The 17,682-nt window shown below is 42.0% G+C and overlaps 1 protein-coding gene across 1 annotated transcript; it reads left to right on the plus strand.

Moving 5' to 3' along the window:
- Positions 1-12,023: 12,023 nt before the first annotated feature.
- On the plus strand, positions 12,024-16,679 carry PIN4 (peptidylprolyl cis/trans isomerase, NIMA-interacting 4). Its single transcript, XM_072123876.1, has 4 exons — positions 12,024-12,180; positions 12,786-12,853; positions 13,852-13,971; positions 15,817-16,679. Exons 1-4 carry the CDS (start codon positions 12,141-12,143, stop codon positions 15,973-15,975), a joined length of 387 nt encoding a protein of 128 aa, XP_071979977.1. The 5' UTR covers positions 12,024-12,140; the 3' UTR covers positions 15,976-16,679.
- Positions 16,680-17,682: the final 1,003 nt, after the last annotated feature.

Consider the following 17,682-nt stretch of genomic DNA (forward strand, 5'->3'; position numbering starts at 1 on the left):
TCGGCAGGGGTGTTGCAGATGCAAGTAAAAAAGACCATATAATCTCAGGCCACCACTGACCTGGGTGTTGTCCTTACTTCTGGAGAGCAGTACTATGGTACCTACACCTGATTACCTGTGGTTTTCTGTAATATATAAATGGCAATCCCTCACACATTGCGGAAAGCGTTTACTATGCAGATTTTTCACCAGCATTGGAATTTTGCAGATTCCTGATAGGACCCCCATACGAGACCACCTTCATTACAACTAAAATTATATTGATATTTCCCCCACCAATGCCACGATAAATCCCCATTATTTGCTCCCTCCTTCACGTGCATGAGGCCTTAGTTTTATTGTCCCCTTTTTTGTTGATACCTAGTGGTAGTGTCCACTTTGAGGGCGCGTTCACACGTTGCGTTTTGAACTGCGTTTTCATTGCGTTTGAAACGCATATACAACAGCTGAGGAGAGGTGATTTGCCTAATTACATCACTGTTAACATTTCTGTTTACAAAATGCATCGTAAATGTGATGTTAATGCATGCGTAAACAATGTGTTAACAAATGCTTTTTGTAAACGCATGCGTTAACATTGTGTTACCAAACGTAAGGGTAATGTAATTAGGCAAATTACCTCTCATTAGCTGTTGCAATGCGTTTCAAACACAATGAAAATGCAACACAATGAAAATGCAGATAAATCCAGATTTATACGACTCCCAGCGTATATACTGAGTGTAACCACTGACATATAATGGCAGACGGAGGCATAGTTGTAACCTCTATCTGACCACAAAGCATCGCATCCGGCAAAAAAAGCAGGAAACAAGCTACGTCTTTCCATCATTCTCCCTCCTGCTGAGCGACGTATATTTCAGCAGAGGCAATAGAAACTGATGGGAACTGGATGGAAGCATGAAGAAGGACATCGCGTACGTCAGCAGCAGCCAATCACTGGCCCCTGCCATTGTTCACTTATTCCCCCACATTCAGGGGGTTGGAGGAGTCACTGGGCGACGCATCCCACTGTATTCGCATAATGTAGGAAATGGATTCAGAACGTGGTCAGATTCAGAACGTTGTCAGAATCTGCCTGTGAACCCAGCCTAGAGCATGCAGTGGGTGCAAAGCTGTGTGCGAGTGTAAAGTATGCAGTGGGCGCAGTATTGTATGCAGGTGTGAGCGCGCGTTCACACGTTGCGTTTTGGTTGCGTTTTCATTGTGTTTAAAACACATTACAACAGCCGATGAGAGGTGTCTAATTACATTACTATTTACCTTTGTTAACGCAATGTTAATGCATGCGTTAACAAAATGCATCCGCTAACGTGGTAATAATGCATGTGTTAACATCGCATTTACTATGCGTTTTGTAAACACAAATGTTAACAGTGATGTAATTAGGCAAATCACCTCTCTTTAGCTGTTGTAATGCGATTCAAACGCAATGAAAATGCTGGTCAAAACGCAACGTGTGAATGCGCCTTAAAGGTGCGGTCACATGTACCACTTTAAATTCATGAAGAAATGGAATCAAAGCGCACAAGGGTATGCCACGGCCCCATCTTATATCCGTTTCTATGAAAACACATGTGATCGGTAACAAGCACCTAGTGTCTTACATTTAACCCCTTCCCGGACGCAGAGCCGATGCCGACTCAGCTCTAGATCTGAGCCGGACTGACATCGGAAAACACGAGGTGCCGGCTGTAACATATATTGCCTGCACCCCAGTGTAACACCCGCGATCGGAGTGAGCCCCGATCACGGGCTCTTAACCCATTAAATGCCGCGGTCAGCGCGACCGCAGCATCTAACATGCCGTTTTCGGGGGGCGCCGAGCGTTGCTGTGGCATCACTGAGGTAAGATGGCATCTATGATGTCATCTTACTGGCACAGTGCCAGCCTATGCATGTGCCTAAAGTTCCTAAATTTTCAACAATAGGGGATAGCAACGCCAAAATGGTAACACTGGAAAAAGCATCTCATCCCGCAAAAAAAATACTGTCACATGGCTCCAATAACAAAAAAAGCAAAAATTTTATAGCCTTCAAAAGGGGCCAATGAGGAAACTAAAATCCTGGCAGCTGCAGGGTGCACCTTCCCCTCTGCGCCTCGCTGTGCCGCCATAAAACAAGTAACAGCCACATGCGGGGGGTCTCTGTACTCGGGAGAAATTGCACAACAAATTGTATGGTGGGTTTTCTCTTTTTATCTTTTGGAAATGTGTAAATTTTAGGGCTAAATGAACATATAACCGACACAATTTGACCATTCTAAATTTCACCTCCATTTTGATTCAATTACTATGAAGATCTCAAGGGGTTAACAATCTTCTTAAAAACTGTTTCTGATAGCTTGAGGGGTGCAGATTTGAAAATGGCTTGAATATTTGATGCTAAATATGTAAAATTTTATTCAAAACTGTATTTATCCCCAAAATAGTAAATTCTGAAAATCCGGAAAAGCGATATTCAATTTGTAAGCCGCGTGACATCAAAATAAATTATCCAAACATTTCAAAAATTACGAAAATGTAAAGTAGACATATGGGAAATGTTATTCAGCAATTTATTTGGGTGGTAAATCTATCTGCCTGAAAACGCAATGATTTCGAATTTCGAAAATGGCAAATTTTTTAAAAAGTTCATCATTTTTTCTTTTTTTTGTAAATAAACACAAAACTTATCAGCCGACATTTACCACTAAAATGAAGAACAACATGTGGAGAAAAAAAAACAATATCAGAATCGCTTTGATAAGTAACAGTGTTCAAAAGGTATAACCGTATAAAGTGACGCAAGTCAGAATCCAAAAAAATGGGGCTGAGCCTTAAGCTACAAAACGCCAGCGTTCTTAAGGGGTTAAACAATACAAGACATTAAAGTCGAGGATGTGGTACTAGAATTAGGACGGATAAAATCTAGTAAAGCTGGAGGCCCAGGCATGTTGGACAACAGGGTCCTGAAAACGTGTTGCAGAGAGCTAGGTGAGGTTTTTACACATTTATTTAATATGAGTTTGCAATGTGGAATAGTGCCGACCTTATGGAAAACTTCGGTTATAGTTCCTGTGAATAAAGTCCCTCGACCGAAAACGTTAAACGATTACAGACCAATAGCGCTGACCCTGGTGGTCATGAAAATCTTAGAAAGACTGGTTATGCGGCATTTATCCAGTGTAGTGAAGGACTTTGTAGACCCACTACAATTTGCATATCGGTGTGGGCTGGGAGTTGATGATGCATTAATCAACCTGTTACATAGAGTATGTGCTCATCTAGAATCCCCCAAAACAGAAGTACGCTTGACTTTTTTCGATTTTAGCAGCGCATTTAATACGATCATCCCAGCACTGCTAGAATCTAAGCTTCAGGTTATGCAGATAGAACCGACCATGATCAAATGGCTGATGACTTATCTGCACTGCAGACCACAGAGGGTTAGGTTGGGTGACACATGGTCTGATGAGGTGGTGTGCAGTACGGGGGCCCCTCAGGGCACTGTGTTAACTCCTTTTTTGTTTATTTTATACACTTCGGACTTTAGGAAAAATGATCCGGCCTGTTTTCTTCAGAAATACTCGGATGATTCGGTAATGGTGGGCTGTATCACAGAGGGGGACGACGGTGAATACCGAGAGTCAGTAAATACGTTTACCGAATGGTGCAGCTCAAATGGTCTCGTATTAAATGTAAATAAGACGAAAGAATTGGTTATAGATTTCTCAAGGAAAAGGGCGTTATGCCCAAACCGCTCACTATAGCAGGGACAGAAGTGGAGCAGGTTGGTAGCTATAAATATCTGGGCGTGATCATTGACAATAAATTAAGCTGGCGTGAGCACATTGATAAGGTCTCTAGACGTGCTAATAGTAATCTATTCTTTTTACGTAGACTAAGAGCATTTGACATCCCAAGGACTATGATGGTTGGTTTCTATAATACGGTTATGGTGAGTGCATTTGCATTTGCCCTAGTGGCTTGGGGCAACTGTATTTCTAGTAGGGATTGTCAAAAGATGGATAAAATAATTAAGAAAGCCTCCTCGATAGTGGGTTTGCAATTTGATAGATGGGAGAAACTTGTACAATGCGGGATAATAAGGAAATTGGAAAAAATTAGAAATAATAGTGACCATCCAATGTATGGCGTGCTGCAGGCACAGATTAGTGGTTTTAGCTCCCGTTTTATTCTCTTGCGCTGCAGGTCGGAGAGATTTAAAAAAGACATTATACCGGCCGCTCTCGAGCTGTCAAATGCCGCAATTGGGGGTAAAATAGGTATGTTTTAGAAAATAAGACTATTGGAAAAATGGGTTCTATTTTATTACTTTTATAATTTATTTAAGTAACTATTTATTGAATATCGGGTGAAATTTACTTATGTGTATTGGTGTTTTTACTCTGTCTTATTGTATATGTGTTCTTTTCATGTGAGTTCTTTTTATATATGTGATGTTCTGTCAATTTGATGTATTGCAGAGGTGACACTTTAAGTTCCCGCTTGGTGATGTGTATATGTATAGTATGCAGTGGGTGATGTGTATAGTATGCAGTGGGTGATGTGTATAGTATGCAGTGGGTGATGTGTATAGCATGCAGTGGGTGATGTGTATAGAATGCAGTGGGTGATGTGTACAGCATGCAGTGTGTGATGTGTATAGCATGCAGTGGGTGATGTGTATATGTATAGTATGCAGTGGGTGATGTGTATAGCATGCAGTGGGTGATGTGTATAGAATGCAGTGGGTGATGTGTAGAGCATGCAGTGGGTGATGTGTAGAGCATGCAGTGGGTGATGTGTATATGTATAGTATGCAGTGGGTGATGTGTATAGCATGCAGTGGGTGATGTGTATAGAATGCAGTGGGTGATGTGTATAGAATGCAGTGGGTGATGTATATAGAATGCAATGGGTGATGTGTACAGCATGCAGTGTGTGATGTGTATAGCATGCAGTGGGTGATGTGTATATGTATAGCATGCAGTGAGTGATGTGTATAGCATGCAGTGGGTGATGTGTATAGAATGCAGTGGGTGATGTGTATAGCATGTAGTGGGTGATGTATATATGTATAGCATGCAGTGGGTGATGTATATAGAATGCAGTGTGTGATGTGTATAACATGCAGTGGGTGATGTATATAGAATGCAGTGGGTGATGTGTATATGTATAGTATGCAGTGGGTGATGTGTATAGCATGCAGTGGGTGATGTGTATAGCATGCAGTGGGTGATGTATATAGAATGCAGTGGGTGATGTGTACAGCATGCAGTGTGTGATGTGTATAGCATGCAGTGGGTGATGTGTATATGTATAGTATGCAGTGGGTGATGTGTATAGAATGCAGTGGGTGATGTATATAGAATGCAGTGGGTGATGTGTACAGCATGCAGTGTGTGATGTGTACAGCATGCAGTGGGTGATGTGTATATGTATAGCATGCAGTGAGTGATGTGTATAGCATGCAGTGGGTGATGTGTATAGAATGCAGTGGGTGATGTGTATAGCATGCAGTGGGTGATGCGTATAGCATGCAGTGGGTGGTGTGTACAGCATGCAGTGTGTGATGTGTATAGCATGCAGTGGGTGATGTATATATGTATAGCATGCAGTGGGTGATGTATATAGAATGCAGTGTGTGATGTGTATAACATGCAGTGGGTGATGTATATAGAATGCAGTGGGTGATGTGTATATGTATAGTATGCAGTGGGTGATGTGTATAGCATGCAGTGGGTGATGTGTATAGCATGCAGTGGGTGATGTATATAGAATGCAGTGGGTGATGTGTACAGCATGCAGTGTGTGATGTGTATAGCATGCAGTGGGTGATGTGTATATGTATAGTATGCAGTGGGTGATGTGTATAGAATGCAGTGGGTGATGTATATAGAATGCAGTGGGTGATGTGTACAGCATGCAGTGTGTGATGTGTATAGCATGCAGTGGGTGATGTGTATATGTATAGCATGCAGTGAGTGATGTGTATAGCATGCAGTGGGTGATGTGTATAGAATGCAGTGGGTGATGTGTATAGCATGCAGTGGGTGATGCGTATAGCATGCAGTGGGTGGTGTGTACAGCATGCAGTGTGTGATGTGTATAGCATGCAGTGGGTGATGTATATATGTATAGCATGCAGTGGGTGATGTATATAGAATGCAGTGGGTGATGTGTAGAGCATGCAGTGGGTGATGTGTATATGTATAGCATGCAGTGAGTGATGTGTATAGCATGCAGTGGGTGATGTGTATAGAATGCAGTGGGTGATGTGTATAGAATGCAGTGGGTGATGTGTACAGCATGCAGTGGGTGATGTGTATAGTATGAAGTGGGTGATGTGTATAGCATGCAGTGGGTGATGTGTATAGCATGCAGTGGGTGATGTGTACAGCATGCAGTGTGTGATGTGTATAGCATGCAGTGGGTGATGTGTATATGTATAGTATGCAGTGGGTGATGTGTATAGCATGCAGTGGGTGATGTGTATAGCATGCAGTGGGTGATGTGTATAGCATGCAGTGGGTGATGTATATAGAATGCAGTGGGTGATGTGTACAGCATGCAGTGTGTGATGTGTATAGCATGCAGTGGGTGATGCGTTTATGTATAGTATGCAGTGGGTGATGTGTATAGCATGCAGTGGGTGATGTGTATAGAATGCAGTGGGTGATGTATATAGAATGCAGTGGGTGATGTGTACAACATGCAGTGTGTGATGTGTATAGCATGCAGTGGGTGATGTGTATATGTATAGCATGCAGTGGGTGATGTGTATAGCATGCAGTGGGTGATGTATATGTGTACAGCATGCAGTAAGTGATGTGTATAGCATGCAGTGTGTGATGTGTATAGAATGCAGAGGGTGATGTGTATAGCATGCAGTGGGTGATGTGTATAGCATGTAGTGGGTGATGTATATATGTATAGCATGCAGTGGGTGATGTGTATAGCATGCAGTGGGTGATGTGTATAGCATGCAGTGTGTGATGTGTATAGCATGCAGTGGGTGATGTATATAGAATGCAGTGGGTGATGTGTATAGCATGCAGTGGGTGATGTGTATAGAATGCAGTGGGTGATGTGTATAGCATGCAGTGGGTGATGTGTATAGCATGCAGTGGGTGATGTATATAGAATGCAGTGGGTGATGTGTACAGCATGCAGTGTGTGATGTGTATAGCATGCAGTGGGTGATGTGTATATGTATAGTATGCAGTGGGTGATGTGTATAGCATGCAGTGGGTGATGTGTATAGCATGCAGTGGGTGATGTGTATAGCATGCAGTGGGTGATGTATATAGAATGCAGTGGGTGATGTGTACAGCATGCAGTGTGTGATGTGTATAGCATGCAGTGGGTGATGTGTTTATGTATAGTATGCAGTGGGTGATGTGTATAGCATGCAGTGGGTGATGTGTATAGAATGCAGTGGGTGATGTATATAGAATGCAGTGGGTGATGTGTACAACATGCAGTGTGTGATGTGTATAGCATGCAGTGGGTGATGTGTATATGTATAGCATGCAGTGGGTGATGTGTATAGCATGCAGTGGGTGATGTATATGTGTACAGCATGCAGTGAGTGATGTGTATAGCATGCAGTGTGTGATGTGTATAGAATGCAGTGGGTGATGTGTATAGCATGTAGTGGGTGATGTATATATGTATAGCATGCAGTGGGTGATGTGTATAGCATGCAGTGGGTGATGTGTATAGTATGAAGTGGGTGAGGTGTATAGCATGCAGTGTGTGATGTTTATAGTATGCAGTGGGTGATGTGTATAGAATGCAGTGGGTGATGTGTATAGTATGCAGTGGGTGATGTGTATAGAATGCAGTGGGTGATGTGTATAGCATGCAGTGGGTGATGTGTATAGTATGAAGTGGGTGAGGTGTATAGCATGCAGTGGGTGATGTGTATAGCATGCAGTGGGTGATGTGTATATGTATAGCATGCAGTGAGTGATGTGTATAGCATGCAGTGGGTGATGTGTATAGAATGCAGTGGGTGATGTGTATAGCATGCAGTGGGTGATGTATATAGAATGCAGTGGGTGATGTGTACAGCATGCAGTGTGTGATGTGTATAGCATGCAGTGGGTGATGTATATATGTATAGCATGCAGTGGGTGATGTATATAGAATGCAGTGGGTGATGTGTAGAGCATGCAGTGGGTGATGTGTATAGAATGCAGTGTGTGATGTGTATAGCATGCAGTGTGTGATGTGTATAGCATGCAGTGGGTGATGTATATAGAATGCAGTGGGTGATGTGTACAGCATGCAGTGTGTGATGTGTATAGCATGCAGTGGGTGATGTATATAGAATGCAGTGGGTGATGTGTATAGCATGCAGTGGGTGATGTGTATATGTATAGCATGCAGTGGGTGATGTGTATAGCATGCAGTGGGTGATGTGTATGTGTACAGCATGCAGTGAGTGATGTGTATAGCATACAGTGGGTGATGTGTATAGCATGCAGTGGGTGATGTGTATAGCATACAATGGGTGATGTGTATGGCATGCAGTGGGTGATGTATATGTATACAGCATGCAGTGAGTGATGTGTATAGCATGCAGTGGGTGATGTGTATAGCATGCAGTGGGTGATGTATATATGTATAGCATGCAGTGGGTGATGTGTATAGAATGCAGAGGGTGATGTGTATAGCATGCAGTGGGTGATGTGTATAGCATGCAGTGGGTGATGTGTATAGCATGTAGTGGGTGATGTGTATAGCATGCAGTGGGTGATGTGTATAGCATGCAGTGGGTGATGTGTATAGCATGCAGTGGGTGATGTGTATATGTATAGTATGCAGTGGGTGATGTGTATAGCATGCATTGGGTGATGTGTATAGCATGCAGTGGGTGATGTGTATAGCATGCAGTGGGTGATGTATATAGACTGCAGTGGGTGATGTGTACAGCATGCAGTGGGTGATGTGTATAGCATGCAGTGGGTGATGTGTATATGTATAGTATGCAGTGGGTGATGTGTATAGCATGCAGTGGGTGATGTGTATAGAATGCAGTGGGTGATGTATATAGAATGCAGTGGGTGATGTGTACAACATGCAGTGTGTGATGTGTATAGCATGCAGTGGGTGATGTGTATATGTATAGCATGCAGTGGGTGATGTGTATAGCATGCAGTGGGTGATGTATATGTGTACAGCATGCAGTGAGTGATGTGTATAGCATGCAGTGGGTGATGTATATAGAATGCAGTGGGTGATGTGTATAGCATGCAGTGGGTGATGTGTATATGTATAGCATGCAGTGGGTGATGTGTATAGCATGCAGTGGGTGATGTGTATGTGTACAGCATGCAGTGAGTGATGTGTATAGCATACAGTGGGTGATGTGTATAGCATGCAGTGGGTGATGTGTATAGCATACAATGGGTGATGTGTATGGCATGCAGTGGGTGATGTATATGTATACAGCATGCAGTGAGTGATGTGTATAGCATGCAGTGGGTGATGTGTATAGCATGCAGTGGGTGATGTATATATGTATAGCATGCAGTGGGTGATGTGTATAGAATGCAGAGGGTGATGTGTATAGCATGCAGTGGGTGATGTGTATAGCATGCAGTGGGTGATGTGTATAGCATGTAGTGGGTGATGTGTATAGCATGCAGTGGGTGATGTGTATAGCATGCAGTGGGTGATGTGTATATGTATAGTATGCAGTGGGTGATGTGTATAGCATGCATTGGGTGATGTGTATAGCATGCAGTGGGTGATGTGTATAGCATGCAGTGGGTGATGTGTATATGTATAGTATGCAGTGGGTGATGTGTATAGCATGCAGTGGGTGATGTGTATAGAATGCAGTGGGTGATGTATATAGAATGCAGTGGGTGATGTGTACAACATGCAGTGTGTGATGTGTATAGCATGCAGTGGGTGATGTGTATATGTATAGCATGCAGTGGGTGATGTGTATAGCATGCAGTGGGTGATGTATATGTGTACAGCATGCAGTGAGTGATGTGTATAGCATGCAGTGTGTGATGTGTATAGCATGCAGTGGGTGATGTGTATAGCATGCAGTGTGTGATGTGTATAGCATGCAGTGGGTGATGTGTATAGCATACAATGGGTGATGTGTATGGCATGCAGTGGGTGATGTATATGTATACAGCATGCAGTGAGTGATGTATATAGCATGCAGTGGGTGATGTGTATAGCATGCAGTGGGTGATGTATATATGTATAGCATGCAGTGGGTGATGTGTATAGAATGCAGAGGGTGATGTGTATAGCATGCAGTGGGTGATGTGTATAGCATGCAGTGGGTGATGTGTATATGTATAGTATGCAGTGGGTGATGTGTATAGAATGCAGTGGGTGATGTATATAGAATGCAGTGGGTGATGTGTACAACATGCAGTGTGTGATGTGTATAGCATGCAGTGGGTGATGTGTATATGTATAGCATGCAGTGGGTGATGTGTACAGCATGCAGTGAGTGATGTGTATAGCATGCAGTGTGTGATGTGTATAGCATGCAGTGGGTGATGTGTATAGCATGCAGTGTGTGATGTGTATAGCATGCAGTGGGTGATGTGTATAGCATACAATGGGTGATGTGTATGGCATGCAGTGGGTGATGTATATGTATACAGCATGCAGTGAGTGATGTGTATAGCATGCAGTGGGTGATGTGTATAGCATGCAGTGGGTGATGTATATAGAATGCAGTGGGTGATGTGTAGAGCATGCAGTGGGTGATGTGTATAGAATGCAGAGGGTGATGTGTATAGCATGCAGTGGGTGATGTGTATAGCATGTAGTGGGTGATGTGTATAGCATGCAGTGGGTGATGTGTATAGCATGCAGTGGGTGATGTGTATAGCATGTAGTGGGTGATGTAAATATGTATAGCATGCAGTGGGTGATGTGTATAGCATGCAGTGGGTGATGTGTATAGCATGCAGTGGGTGATGTGTATAGCATGTAGTGGGTGATGTATATATGTATAGCATGCAGTGGGTGATGTATATAGAATGCAGTGGGTGATGTGTAGAGCATGCAGTGAGTGATGTGTATAGCATGCAGTGGGTGATGTGTATAGCATGCAGTGGGTGATGTATATATGTATAGCATGCAGTGGGTGATGTATATAGAATGCAGTGGGTGATGTGTAGAGCATGCAGTGGGTGATGTGTATAGAATGCAGAGGGTGATGTGTATAGCATGCAGTGGGTGATGTGTATAGCATGCAGTGAGTGATGTGTATAGAATGCAGAGGGTGATGTGTATAGCATGCAGTGGGTGATGTGTATAGCATGCAGTGGGTGATGTGTATAGCATGTAGTGGGTGATGTGTATAGCATGCAGTGGGTGATGTGTATAGCATGCAGTGGGTGATGTGTATAGCATGCAGTGGGTGATATGTATATGTATAGTATGCAGTGGGTGATGTGTATAGCATGCAGTGGGTGATGTGTATAGAATGCAGTGGGTGATGTGTATAGCATGCAGTGAGTGATGTGTATAGCATGTAGTGGGTGATGTGTATAGCATGCAGTGGGTGATGTGTATAGCATGCAGTGGGTGATGTGTATAGCATGTAGTGGGTGATGTATATATGTATAGCATGCAGTGGGTGATGTGTATAGCATGCAGTGGGTGATGTGTATAGCATGCAGTGGGTGATGTGTATAGCATGTAGTGGGTGATGTATATATGTATAGCATGCAGTGGGTGATGTGTAGAGCATGCAGTGGGTGATGTGTATAGCATGCAGTGAGTGATGTGTAGAGCATGCAGTGGGTGATGTGTATAGCATGCAGTGGGTGATGTGTATAGTATGCAGTGGCTGATGTATATATGTATAGCATGCAGTGGGTGATGTATATAGCATGCAGTGGGTGATGTATATATGTATTGTATGCAGTGAGTGACGTGTATACAGCACAGTATAAGCTTCTCGAGATATTTCCGCATAATAATAACTACTTGGGCTTCGCCTCTGACTCCTCCTGCACAAGGGGCTGATCACATGATCATGACATCATTGAAGGTCCTTGAGCCCTCCCTTATATGATACCTTCTGTCACGTGACCAATGACATACACATGATGTCATCACAGGTCCTTTAGCCTTACACGATCTCGCCGCTACTGTAGATTCATGCCGCCCAAAGGGAAAGGTGGAAAAGGGGGAGCAAAAGGTAAATATGTGTCCAACCGGGCTATACCATCTACATGTAAGAGGGGGAGAGACTACACAGGATTGCTTTTTCCTTGATTGTAATACAATCATCTGTCAGTTTCTGTCTTATGCTGCACATAGTTTTCTATATAAAAAATATTCCCCTGCTGACAATAACACTGTCAAGCAATGAGACTGTACATATTATACAAAAACACCACCAAATCCATTATTTATTAATTTTTCTTTTAATTTTATTGAAGTATACATTTTTAAATAAAAACTTTTTGTAGCCCCCAAATAAAATGAGAAAAATATCTTATAAAAAATGTTCATCACGCTTTATGTGTCATGAAAGGAACATTTTGACTATGCAGCAAATAATAAAGTTGTGGCTGTTAAACCACCCACATCCACATATATGTTAAAATTGCTTTTCAGGCCATGTGATCAAGGGGTTAATATTTTAGGAGTTCATTTAGCTGGGATTTCCTGTATAGGAAAGGGGGTGATATACAGTTACCACAGCTAGGAAGTCCCCTGACCCTAGGGACCAGCTATTTAATTTAATCTGTACTTATACATCACAGAATCTAATGACCCTTTTCTCTGTATTTTTATCAGGTGGCGCCACAGGAGGCGAAGCTGCTGACAAGAAAGCCCAAACCCCAAAAGGCGGAAATGCTGTTAAGGTATCACATTAGTAACAGTATGCAATTAAGACATTGATGGGTAATGGGTTGATTATGAGATTTTGAGCAATATGAATAATTCATTAGTGTTAGATGGATATTTATGCATGATTGCATTGCAGTCAGTGTTTTCTGTGCTTAAATAGGCAATTTAAGTTATCCTAGTAATCTTACATCATTAATTAAATAAGGACGCGTTCACACGATGCGTTGCGTTGTGCGTTGCTTTTTTTATCACATGCTAAGTAAGGTTAAATTGCGTTTCCACTGCATCTGCTAAAACGCAGTGTATCCTCAGCATGTGATCAAGGCTGAAGCCAGTGGAATGCGTCAAAAACCCAACGCAACGCATCGTGTGAATGCGCAATCATGGGTGCTTGATCTTTTCACACCTCCTCAGAAACTACAACTTACAGATCCGATCGTGACTGACGTCACCGATTCCTCCCCCCAGATTAGACCATGACTGACGCCACCAATCCACTTCCCCCACATTAGACCATGACTGACGCCACCGATACTACCTCCCCCCTCCAGATCAGACCATGACTGACTTCGCCGATGTGTTTGTTATTCACATTTGTCAGTCATTCATTGGGGGTCAGAGCATGACAGCAGCTGTTTATCTTCTCACTCCCTAATATCAGGTTTATTCTCACATGACTGCAACTCCAGAAAGCAATGGTGGGGGAGCAGTAGGAGCTTAAAGACAACCTTTCAGAGCGATTTGGTCCAGGAGGTTCTGTTGGTGGTTTAATGTTCCAAATTGGCCTGACAGGTCCTCTTTAAGCTGAGCTATACAGCATCCAGCTCATATGCCATATTGTGAACACGTCCAAATAGAAACAATGGACTGAGTTTGATGTCTGCTTTGAGGGATAAGAAAGTGGTCCTAGAACCAAATATCACTACTGACTTTACATCTGGCTCCTTCTTTTGTCCGTTAACAGGACAATGTGGATCCTGGCAGAATGAACAATTTGTTTCTGTTTTTTTAGGTGAGACACATCCTTTGCGAAAAACATGGAAAAGTTATGGAAGCCATGGAGAAACTGAAATCGGGAGTGAGATTTAGTGAGGTGGCCACTCAGTACAGTGAGGACAAAGCCAGACAAGGGGTAAGCTGCAAGTTAGATCTACTATAACTCACATCATACTATGCTTTCTTCATTTGTACAATACTCCATCAGAACTGATTTTGGGGCATTAATGCAACTAACAAATACAGAAAATCATCATGTGTTTGGATCAGATGTGACCTACCTGTATAACACTTCACAGGACAGTTCATAAGTCTCACGTATATAGTGGGTATGGAAATTTTTTAATTTTTGTTTCATTGCAGCAATTGGTAAGATCAAAAAAGTTCTCTTTTGCTAATTAATGTACACTATACACCCATATTTTTACAGAAATGTAAGTATTTTTAATTTATTAAACAAGAAAAACTGAAATATCACATGGTCATAAGTATTCAGCCCCTTTGCTGTAACACTCATATTTAACTTACATGCTGTCCATTTTGATCCTCCTTGACAGGGTTCTATAACTTCATTGGAGTCCAACTATATTTAATTTAACTGATTGGACTGATTAGGAAAGGCACACACCTATCTATATAACACCTCACAGTGCTTGTCATAGCACATGAGAATCATGAGGTCTAAGGAACTGCCCAAGGAGCTCAGAGACATAACTGTGGTGAGGCACAGATTTGGCCAAGGTTACAAAAAGGATTTCTGCAGCACTCAAGGTTCCTAAGAGCACGGTGGTCTCCTTAATCCTAAAATGGATTATGTTTGGGACCACAACAACTATTCCTTGACCTGTTCATCCAGCCAAACTAAGAAATCATGGGAGTAGAGTTTTGGTAAGAGAGGGAAAGAAGAATCCCAAGATCAAAGTGGCTGAGCTCCAGAGATGCAATAGGGGAATGGGAGAAAGTTCCACAAAGTCAACTATCACTGCAGCTTCCATCAGCTATGTCAGAGTCTGCTGAATGAAGCCACTCCTCGGTGCAAGACATTGTAAAGCTGCATACAGTGTGCAAAACACATGAAGGACTCCCAGACTATGAGAAATAAGATTCTTTGGCCCTAGGAGGCAAAAATTTTACTTTTTTGGTGTTAAAACCAGGCACTGCTCATCACCCGCCAACAATGACACGTGGTGGCAGCATCATGCTAAGGGGGCAGGGACAGAACCACTGGTTGCAGTTAAAGGAAAAAATGAATGCGGCCAAGTACAGGGATATCCTGAATGAAAACCTCTTCCAGAGTGCTCTGGACCTCAGACTGGGCCAAAGGTTCACCATCAAACAAGACAATGACCCAAAGCACGAAGCTAAAATAACAAAGCAAAGGCTTGAGAACATCTCTGTGACCATTCCTGACTGGCCCAGCCAGAACCCTGACCTAAACCCAACTGAGCATCTCTGGAGAGAAATGAAAATGGCTTCAACCAACGTTCATCATCCAACCTGGTGGAACTGGAAGAGGCAGGGGATCCCCAAATCCAGGTGTGAGAAACTTGTTGCATCTTCCCAAGAAGACTCCTGGCTGTACCAGCTCCAAAGCTGCTTCTACTCAATACTGAGCAAAGGGCCTGAATACTTGTCACCATGTGAGATTTCATTGTTTCTAGTTTAATACATTTGCAAAAATATCTACATTTCTTTTTTTTTTCTGTCTAGATGGGGGCAGAGTGTACATTAATGAGCCAAAAAAATAACTTTTTTGATCTTACCAATTTGCTGCAATGAAGCAAAGTGAAAAATGTAAAGGGGTCTGAATACTTCCTGTACCCACTATATGTGTCTGATCGCAGAAATATCCATATAGTTAAGTTTGGTTGCAGGGCTAACATGGTTAGATATGAAGAGATTTCACTGATCCTGAGAAATGATCTTCTATTGTGCTGTTGTGTAAAGTCTGCTGGATTATATTGTGTATACTTTCTTACAGGGAGATCTGGGATGGATGACAAGAGGCTCAATGGTTGGTCCTTTTCAAGAAGCTGCATTTGCGCTCTCTGTGAGCACGATGGACAGACCTGTTTACACCGATCCCCCTGTAAAGACCAAATTTGGATATCACATTATCATGGTGGAAGGAAGGAAATAAAACTATGAGAGTAAAACTGAAAGTGTTGAATGACTCACTGCAACAACCGGGGTTTTTTGGGATAGTCATGGTGGCAATTTACTTATCCTTCTGGGAAATCCCTTAAAGGGGCTGTCCACTTTCAGGAAATAATTGATTTGGTTTGTGTAAGGAAGAGTAATTCTATTTTTCTATATATATTTTTTTTTCCTGTATCAATTCCTATGTTTACTTCAAGGTGATAGTATATGAAAGCATATTGGAAAATAGTAAAACCTTTCCTTGCACAAACATTATAAATCATTTGATGAAAGTGGACAACCCTTTTTAATTTTTTTTTAGTAAAATGTCACACAGAGTAATAAAAAAATATATGCCCTATGATTGTTATTTCATGGGACATACAATTAAAACATTTAGTTCACCTCTAGGTCTAAAAGAAACACTCCAGTCACAGTTGATTCTTTGAATTCTAGTTTGTGCAGGGCCTAAAGGGAGGAGCAGGACTCAAGTTTCTAGCATGGTTCTTACCATAAAGTAAGCCCAATAAAATGTTCTGTTTATTTCCATAGTCTGTCATTTTACTTGCAGGAGTAAATTATTCATTTTTATGGTAATTTTGGACTTTTTTTCCTCCTGTAGCATTAAAGGGGTTTTCCCATGAGAGAAATTTCTGAAATCTCAATCCTCTAGTTTACACAATAAAGATTATTTTTAACCTCTTACTTTACAATTTGACTTTGTTTTTGCTGTTTAAGCTCATATCACTCAGTGTCTCTAAGCAGACACTTCATGATCCATCTAGGTCAATGTGTTGACAATGTGGTTAGATTATCAGGGTACAGGTTTATCTACACTTTTATTTACCTTCTGAACATTCTACTAGTATCTGACACATAGAAAGAGAGACTCTGCTACATATCTGTTCATACTCTATGAGATCTGCTGTGCCTCTTTCCCTCGGATAAAGAACTTGCAGCTTCTCACTCCTCACAATGTGATGTGTACATGCCGGCAGGAAATCGGTGTCTGTTAACTCGTTGTCGAGTGTGGGAGCTACTGCAGGGAGCAGCTCAGCTCATCCACCATCAGACAGAAAAGCAAGATGGCTTCCCCTACCCTAAATCAGAAGTTATAGGGTCGTGTCTAGGGGCATAAGAAATTGTGTGCACCAGAACTGATAGAGACAGGTTGGACTAATATCTGTGAAATGCTGTATTTTTGTTAATGACAGTGAATTAGATAATGTGTTATCCTGAATACATATAAGAAACTTGTCTTCGGGGGAATACCCCTTTAAGAATATGGGATGTTTTTAATATAATGGGCATTTTTGGAAAATTATCTGATGGCCGGCCTAAGCCTGTTTATTGAAGTAACAAGTGCATAACAAAATGGTTTGGGTAAGCACCAAGCTAAACATTGGTTATTACTGTTCTGTTTTTAATACATTTCTATTGGTAGAGAAATGACTTAAGTCCCTTTATAAAATATGAAGAGACTAAAATGATTCTTTGTGTTACATGTATGGCCATACACAGCACAGCTGATTATAGATCAGTGCTGCTGTTGCAGGGGGGAAGCAGGGACTCCTTGCATTATATAGAACTATGATGCTAGAGTCCCATTCTCAGCCGTAGTCTGTATATGCACTTTCACAGCAGATGCTGAAAGCTTCCAAACCAAGTTACTTAAGGTAAATAAAGAGGAGAGTGGCATATACATCAG

Source organism: Engystomops pustulosus, chromosome 9 (genome assembly GCF_040894005.1).
Source record: "Engystomops pustulosus chromosome 9, aEngPut4.maternal, whole genome shotgun sequence".
In the NCBI taxonomy this organism is placed as follows: domain Eukaryota; kingdom Metazoa; phylum Chordata; class Amphibia; order Anura; family Leptodactylidae; genus Engystomops; species Engystomops pustulosus.